Source organism: Peromyscus eremicus, chromosome 5 (assembly GCF_949786415.1).
Source record: "Peromyscus eremicus chromosome 5, PerEre_H2_v1, whole genome shotgun sequence".
Lineage (NCBI taxonomy): Eukaryota > Metazoa > Chordata > Mammalia > Rodentia > Cricetidae > Peromyscus > Peromyscus eremicus.
In genome coordinates, this window is record NC_081420.1 from 35,248,648 (window position 1) to 35,257,483 (window position 8,836).

At 34.7% G+C, this 8,836-nt stretch overlaps 1 protein-coding gene across 1 annotated transcript; it reads right to left on the reverse strand.

The window, feature by feature from the left end:
* Window positions 1–1,849: 1,849 nt before the first annotated feature.
* On the reverse strand, window positions 1,850–8,526 carry LOC131910844 (prolactin-8A8-like). The gene is made up of 6 exons (XM_059262724.1): window positions 8,422–8,526; window positions 6,590–6,808; window positions 5,875–5,913; window positions 4,926–5,033; window positions 2,992–3,171; window positions 1,850–2,038 (listed from the first exon to the last, which is right to left on the reverse strand). The coding sequence occupies exons 1-6, from the start codon at window positions 8,524–8,526 to the stop codon at window positions 1,850–1,852; spliced, it is 840 nt and encodes a 279-aa protein (XP_059118707.1).
* Between the last annotated feature and the right edge of the window lie 310 nt (window positions 8,527–8,836).

Consider the following 8,836-nt stretch of genomic DNA (forward strand, 5'->3'; position numbering starts at 1 on the left):
CAGACACTTGTATCATTTAAACTGCTTGGCCATTATCTCAGGCCTATCATTGTCTAGCTCTTATTCTTATATTCAGCCCATTTCTATTAATCTATACATCGCCATGTGGCCTGTGGCTTACTGGTACCTTACATCTTCATTGTCCTGGCAGCCACTGTAGGCAGTCTCTCCCTTCCCTTCCTGTTCCCTCAATTTTCCTCTCTTATAGTCCCACCTATACTTCCTGCCTGGCTATTGACCAGTCAGTGTTTTATTTATTAACACATTTGTCATACAGAACATCCAACAGCAAAAACTAAATCTATAATTGAACATATTCAAAATCAATATCAGGTCTTTACCAAATCCAGAAGAATCAAAATAACCTCCTGTATCTTCTCAGATTATAGTACAATAAAGTAAGAAATCAATATCAAGAAAACTGCATAATCTATACAAATACATGGAGACTGAAGGATTTACTGTTTAGCATGTCACTGAAGAAATCAGAGAGGAAATTTTAAAAGTTCCTAGAGTCAAAAAATATCAAAGCTGGTACAGAGACAACTGGCCAAACTAGTGGAAATGCATGAACTGTGGACCAATGGCTGAGGAGCCTCTACGGTGTTGGACTAGGCCCTCTGGACAAGTGACACAGTTGATTGGCTCCAACTGTTTAGGGGACCTCCAGACAGTGGGACCAGGAACCCTAGTGCATGAGCCAGCTTTTTGGAGCCTGGTGCCTATGGTGAGACACTTTGATCAGCCTTGGTGCAGGGAGGAGGGGCTTGAACCTGCTTCAACTGAATGTACCAGGCTCTGCTGACTCCGCATGCATTGGCGGGTGGGAGGCGGGTTTTGATTGTGGGGAGGGCTGGGAGATAGGAGGAGGGAGGATAGGGGAATCTGTGGCTGATATGTAAAATGAATGGAAAATCTCTTAATAAAAAAAAAGGAAAAAAAATATCAATGCCCTGCTTGTTGTAACATTTAAGGTATAGTTGAAAGAGAGTAACAAATGATTGTTAACAATAGAAAGTGGGAGGAAAGATGACTGATTGCTTCATCAGAGTTCCATGGCAGGTATCCCTGGGGTATATACATATTAAAGTGACAATGGTTTAATATACAAATTATACGAGGAGAGTATCCAGTTCAAATAAAATGATCATAAAGAATAACTTGTTCAACACAGAGAAATAGAAACATGCAGAACATATCTATGACCATGTAATGGAGAAGCAGATGTATAGCGGGGCTTACGACACAGTGAAGAGATCTTGAGCAATTGGCATTTGCATTCTAAAACAATTTTTAATTTTTAAAAATTGATTTGGAAATTTCACACATGAATTTGGTGTATCTTTATCATATTCACTCCTTGATTCCCTTCCTCCCAAATCCTGTTTAGACTGTGGAGTCACATAAATATTGTATTGTCTTAGCTATGTATTCACTGTGAACATTATTTCCTAAGGATGGTGTTGATTTCATGAAGCACTGTAAAATTTGCATTTCTTGTTATGATACACAGATAAGTTAAGTGAGAGTTTTGCACTTAGATTGTAATTACTTGACTTCCATTACTTACCTGTGAAGTAAATTGTGGATTTATTTTTTTTGCAAACTTAATATCTATTATTTGTGATGAATTTGATTGGTGCAACCTAACTTTAATTATATATATTTTATACAATGAGCAAAAAACAAATAGGTTTTTAGATTTGAGCATCTTTAATGAGGAGTTTTCATTTTTTACAAAGTGGCCCATTTTACCCGCACATGCATTCACAAGGTATAAAATTAAAAAGAATCTTCTCAGCAATAGACTGTCATGAACCATCTCCAAAGCTGACAGGGTGATGAGCACTTAGCAATCTTTCCCAGTTATTCGACACTTCAATGTTTTGAGATGATTTACAGTGTGGAATATACCAGTGCGTAGGCAGAAGGAAAGGTTAAACATCGCCAAAAATTTATCGTTGTTATTATTTGATTTTATGAATGGAAGAAGTTCCCAGGTAGGGAATTTTTCCATTATCTTTGCTGTAGGATAGGCCTAAAAATCAAAATGATACTCAGTTACTTATTGATCATATTAGTAATGTTCCTTTCTTATTGTTTCTTATGTGTTCAATCACAGAAATATATTCAGAAATTTTGTTTCCATCAAAGGTGTGTATTTTCATTTGTGCAGGCCAGGAGACCTTCGGTAGTTAGTCTTTTAAAAACTAGGATCAAGACTCATGTGTAACTGCCCTAATATGTAATTGATTGCAGATGAATTATTCTCCTTTAGAAGCAAACAGAGCAAAAGTAGGAAGTTTGTTATTTGACTTTGAGACAGTGAAAGGGGTGCTGTCAGTTTCTCACCCAGGAAACTTTTACAGGTACTCTATATTTGATAGAAGCTGGTATGGACCACTATTCTTTCCTATGTTTCAATTAAATCTATTCTCCATGCAGTTTGTGTATGAAAACTTAACATGTGATGGGGATCACATAGTGACTTAATATGCAGAGCCAAGGGATGACTGTGAAAGAGCTGGGCTCCTTCACGCCAACTAGGAAAGGTGTCCTCTAAGTGTAATGAGGAAGTGATGTGTTTCATTCTGATCCATGGAGCAGGAGGTGAGGAGAAGCATCTCAGGGAAGGGTGGACCTGCCAGCAACCTCTTAGGGCAGTGGTTCTCAACCTTCCTAATGCTGAGACCCTTTAATACAGTTTATGTCATGGTGATCCACAACCATAAAATTATTTTTGTTGCTACTTCAAACTGTAATTTTGCTACTGTTATGAATCATAATGTAATGATCTGTATTTTCCAATGGTCTTAAGCGACACCTGTGAAAATGTCATTGGACCCCCAAAGGGTTCATAATCTATATGTTGAGAACCACTGTCTTAGGAGAAGATGATCTGCAAAATGAGGAGTATTTCAGAATACTTTTAAAAAAAATTACACAACCCACCTTTTTTATGAATGAAAATAATTAATAGGAAATTTTTACCTCAGTGAGTATCCACCTAAGGTCATCCAGGAGTTCTTTGTTGTTCTTTTCAATCTCATTGGCTTTTGAAAGAATAGTTTCAGGGACAGCTGGCATGGCACTCAATTCAATCGCTAGATGGAATAGAGGGCTGCTCCAGGCACCCACATAATTGATCAACATTTTTAAATATTTTTTGGTCTAAAAATACAAACACAACAGAACCAATGATTTAAAAATAATTTCAATACAGCAGGTTAGTTGCTTGTGATGTTTATGTGAAAAAGCTGAACTCAAACATGTTTTTACCATGTATATATCACACACATTGTATAGATGTTACATAGTGTGGCAATGTAAAATTGAAACAATTAGTCTATTATCTACAAAATAAAACAAATTAGGATGATTATAAATTAGCATTTTTCTGAGGTTATGTCACCATGTTAGCTTTCCCTATGAAATTCTAACATATGCCTTCCTTTTGACATCTTTATTATTTGGTTATTTTGCCTATCAATTGGTAAACCTCAATACAGGCCAATAAGATTATACTCAGGAAACATAGATGCCATCAGCTAAGGACAAGTGGCTCAAATAATTTCCCCTCAGGGATTAATACACATCAATAAATCATGGCATTCATTAATGAACTCATTTATGGTTTCTAGGTGAATTTAAGACATTAGAACAAGAATAAAATAAAGAGAGCATGGTATTCATTAATGCGCTTTCCCCTTGCCTCTAAGAGAGCAGGATATTTGTTGGTATGTGTAGGTGAAACACTATGTAGATATGAAGAACATTGGCTTTAATAACAGAATCAATGGGAATCACAACAGACTTTTGCCCCTCCTGTATTTAATGTTCATATCCGATTTAAATTATACCCTCACTTGATGTTTGTTACTATCCCCTGTGGTCATGAAAATGAGAGTAGATTGGAGCCTGTTAATTACAATAGAAATGTGAAGGGTTTTAATGAAGGGAGAAGGCAAATGGTAATGGCAATACATGGGAGAATGATGTCATGTGATAAAACTGAGATCTTTGGTTGGATAAAGTGCACACTTGAATTCTTAATATCTATACAAGTGTAAATACAACTTTTCAAAACCTCCATTTCCTTTTTTACTCAAATAATATCACCTTCTGTTAAATTTTTGTAAGTTTCAAATATAGCAATGCTAAAACAGTGCATTGTGATGTATTTAGCAATATTGTAGCTTTCAAGATACATTTCCTTTTTATCTCTGTCCTAATTTTGCCTTATTGGTGTCATATAATATTCAATTTAAACCATATTCAGATATGCTATTACAGAGAGATGAGGAGATGATTGCAATCATAAAATATAACTGCTGTAATTTGTAGACCTTCTCATTATGAATTGGAACATTGTTGCATCCTAAGGAAAATAATAATTGTATCTAACAAGACTATTCTGCTCAACTACCTTGCAGTTAAGGCATAGAGAATCATAGAGAGAGGAAGAGATTGGTAAAAAATAGAAATAAAACTAAGGCAGATTTGAAAATCAAGAAGAGAAGATGTAGTGCTCAGTAACATAGGATGTCACCATTGAGAACCCATTAGCAATATATAATAAATACAGCTACATTTTCATAACTTAAGTAGATATGAGTTTACAACCATAAATAGCCAATTAAGCTCAAAGTGTCCTATAAAATAGTGAGTGAAACTTCAGTGGCAAGACATTGCTAAAATGCTATCCTCTAAATGGACTATTTAAGAATCTGTTGAACTGTTATTAGGTATTTGATTTTATTTATAGTTTATTGACAATATAATGTGATTTTTTAACATATTTTACCACCATTGTTTTCTGCATGCATGATTACCACATCTATCATAATGGCTGCAATAACCAGCAGCACCACAAATCTAGTGTATTGCTTCTAGTGTTTTGTTAAAACCCCAAGATGGAAAAGCACTCTTACATTTATGTGTTCAGTTCCATGAACTGGAGGGTTCATGATATTAGCGTGGCAGTGTGTTCTTGCCCTGTAAACTGTCTGATTACTCCTCATCAATTGTACAAGCTGTAAATAAAAACAAAAATTTAGTTAGAGTTCAGAAATTATACAAATGAGTTCATGAGCAGAATATTAATGCATTTTTATGGATATGTAATTTTTATCAATAAGTACTTCATAAAAACAGAAATTAAAGAATTAAGGAAGTGCCCACCACCTAATTCTGTGTCTATTGGATTTGCAACTTAATTTGGGGTTTCACTAAGTTCTGAAAAACTTAACTCCTCTTTTGTTCTCCTGTTTTCCCACTCTTCCAAAAGCTACTATTTGGAAATCAAACAGGGAAAGGAACAAATGTATCAAGAACCAAGTGTTTTAATTACCATCTTTCTCTAGTGTTTCAGCACAAAGTCACAAACATATTTATTAATCTTCCTATTTTCTGTCAATAAATATTGACATTTCCTTACCCAGACATAAGAATTTCAAATTTATTCAGTTAACACTGAATACATATAGCTATTTAACAAAAATTTATAATAGTTTTAGAATGAAATTGTGTTCATTGTGACAAAATTACTCATGAAAAATAGAGTATTTCTAGAAAACTAAGCAATGAAGAAGCAAAATATGCAAAATTATTATTAATGTTTATGTGCCATATTATTCATTGTATGATTAATGAAATATTAAATTTACTTAAATATATAATTTAGGAATTCTTATTTATTTCTAATAATCAGCTAATTCAAGGAAGGTTAATGAACTCTTGTGAAGGTTAGGATGCAGAGAAACTGTCACATAAAAACAGGAAATAAAAATTCAGTGTAATGCTTTCTTGTCTAAGTTGAAGTCATTGACATGAGACTCCTTTAGGGAAGCAACTAGAAAGAAGCAGAGTACTCACTATAGTCGTAAATGGTCCAGAAGAGAATTCATTGTGGAACTGAGTCATGTTAAGGGAAAAAAATAACATCTAGTCAGTAAAACACCAACATGTTTCAAACGGAGACATATTCTCTTGATGTCTATCATATTGAAGGTTTGCCTATTTTCTCTTCCTTTGTGTTTTCTGACCTTGAGAAATGACTTATAGCAATCAGCATGAACCAAATCAACCCACTTCTAATCTTGCCCTGATACTGAACAAACCGTAGCACTGAAAATGAAAGACTAGATCTCTCTCTCTCTCTCTCTCTCTCTCTCTCTCTCTCTCTCTCTCTCTCTCTCTCTCTCGCTTCTTCACATGCATTAGGTTATTTCTGTTCCAAATATATAGTTCACTACAATTCACATCTTCTACAGTGCTAAATAAAGATGAACAATGGAAATTTGTGATCCTGAATGCAATATTAGGAAATGAGTGTTCTTACTCTAGCCACATTTTAAGGGTTTCTACTATAGTTTTTTTTTTTTTAAGAAAAATAAAATTAGAGAAAAACATAGAAAAATCATTAGATTCTTTGAAATTTCATGAAACTATCCCATTGACCCTGTCCATGTTTCAATAGTTGGTGCTTCCTTTACCTATGAAAGTGTATTTTCTGATATTTGGGTCGTGACACTTAGTGTCTCATTTACTAGTGCAATTCAAACATTAGCATGAAGGTTAAAGGACATACAAACTCTTGCTGGATTTGTTCAGCAAGATTATGGATGGTTTGAGCTCGGTTGATGGCACTGTTAAAGGTTTCCACAAGGGGCTCCCAGCAGTCCCAAACATCGGTGTGACACTCGGGATTTGATGCAGCTTTCTCCCACAGGAGCAGGTTCATCACCACCAGCAGCACGAGTGTCCCTGCAAAATAGAAACAAGAGCCACTTAGGGATGATGCATTAATCTGAGTTTTTCAAGGCTCAACCATTTCAGAAAAGTTTCATTGGGCCAAAGATTTCTTCACTGCATGACTTTATATTGAGTATCTTGAATAGCAGATAAAACCACTGTGAGTACTTTGGCAATTAATTGCACTTTTCTGTGTAATAGTTTGAGGAACAGGTAGTTTCCCATTTTTTTTTTATTGTTTGAGAAATGATTCTGAATTCTACAAATGTCTGGAAGTGAAATGAACTCTCAACTGGTAGTTTTAAGTCATTCCCTTTAGACAGTTTAGTGTCTTTGAGTTTAAGCTCATTTTCAAATAGCAAACTCTTGAAGAATTTGTAATTTTTTGACTTCATGTCTGATATCAGGATTTTGGGCATTGGTTAACAGGGTTAGCACAGTTTATCTGTTTGCTTTCTCTGTATTTTAGATCATAAACACAGGAAGATTACTAATCCAAAAGATGAGGAGAATGTTGTCTTAAAAGTGATGTCAGTTTGGAATTGCTAATTTATGATAAAACGTCAATAGAATAACAATTCATTAAAAACTTCAGAATATTTTCTTTAAAATTAATCTTCATAATAATTCTCTGACAAGATTAGTTTGTCGTGATTGTAATCTGAATATATTTATGAAGGAAAAGGCTTATGGAGCTAAATGATTTTCCCAATGGCTGATTATTGGCTAATGGTGAAAACGGGACACCAACAATCAGGACTTTGCCCTTCACCTAGTCGTAGAAAGATCACACGTGGGTTCACACTACACGTCTTTCTGACAGAGAATATAGCCACAGTTCTGAGACTCAGTTTTATTAGAGATCATTGCCCTTCCTTGAAAATAATAAACTTTGTCACTAAGACATTATAAGAAAGCTCTAGTAGCTTGATTTGATCTACTTACTTTGCTGTCTAAAAATACTCACACTTAAACGTTTTGACAATGATTAGGATTGACTTCAATCTAAAAATTGTTACTCCTTAAGCAGTACAGCACAAGGCCAAAACTTAAGGCTGAAGAAACACAGTACAAGAAAGAGAAGAATCAACATAAAAGATAGAGGTCCAGAAGGTTTGTTGAGAGAAAGTGCTCTTTGATTATGCAATACCAAGTTGTCCAGCCTAAAATCATAGACATATGAGCAACACTAAATGGATCCAGCAGGCTGTTTATATGTATGTATAAACATAAATATAATAATTAAAGAAAAAAACCGCCTTGAACTTTAGAGGGACCATGTGAAAAGGCTTCTGAGGATGTGGAGGAGTGAAATAATATAATATTCATCATGTATGAAATTCTCAAAAAAATTTAGGAATGTAAAAATGTCTTCCTATTGCATTTCAAACATAATATTTTTTGTTATGATCTCCCTTTTTCTACCAAATGACATCTACAAAATATGGCACTTGGTCAGCACTCCTTGCTCTTCTTTGTGTGATGTGATTTGGCTTGTGCTACACTGGAAAAGAGTACAGAACACAAGCTGCCATTTGTCTATTTCAGGCTTCAGAACTTAAAGATTCTTCAGATTTATTCCAACGTGAAAACTCATATACTATACCCAGGAGCAAAATTCTGTCTCTTCTGCCTTGAGATAAGATGAGTTGGACCCACTGACTTTACATCCTTGATAATTTCCAATTTTTCAAACTCTGAAACATTGTCCTTTTCAGCTGTAATATTTGTTCTAGATGTCCTGTGCATTAGGAGTTGTTTAATGATCTCCATTGTTTCTACTCATTGGATACTAGTAACACTTCACTTTTTCTCTCCCTTCAATACAGATAACACAGGCTATCCCTGAATATTGCAAGCATGTCTCAAGCTAAAGGATGTTGAGAATAACTGATCCAATTGTCTCATCTTCCCTTGTACAGTTGCCTTCAAGAAAAATAATTTTAAAAGATTGTAGAAAGTCTATGCTGAATTCTTCCCCTGGAAAACTATGAACAAATATCTCTTCATACCAGATAGAACAACAAAGATTCCAAAGAAAGAGTTCCAACAAAGCAAACTCAAGGACTGAATATTTTTACTT

Bases quoted from the DNA above. Each gene is read 5' to 3' on its own strand.
- LOC131910844 (XM_059262724.1), bottom strand. From the start codon at position 8,526: ATGGAGATCATTAAACAACTCCTAATGCACAGGACATCTAGAACAAAT. The intron at 5,034-5,874 runs GTGAGTACTCTG...TTTTATTTACAG, and splicing joins CTGGACCATTTACGACTATA to CTTGTACAATTGATGAGGAG. The intron at 2,039-2,991 runs GTAAAAATTTCC...TTTGATTTTTAG, and splicing joins TTAGGTGGATACTCACTGAG to GCCTATCCTACAGCAAAGAT.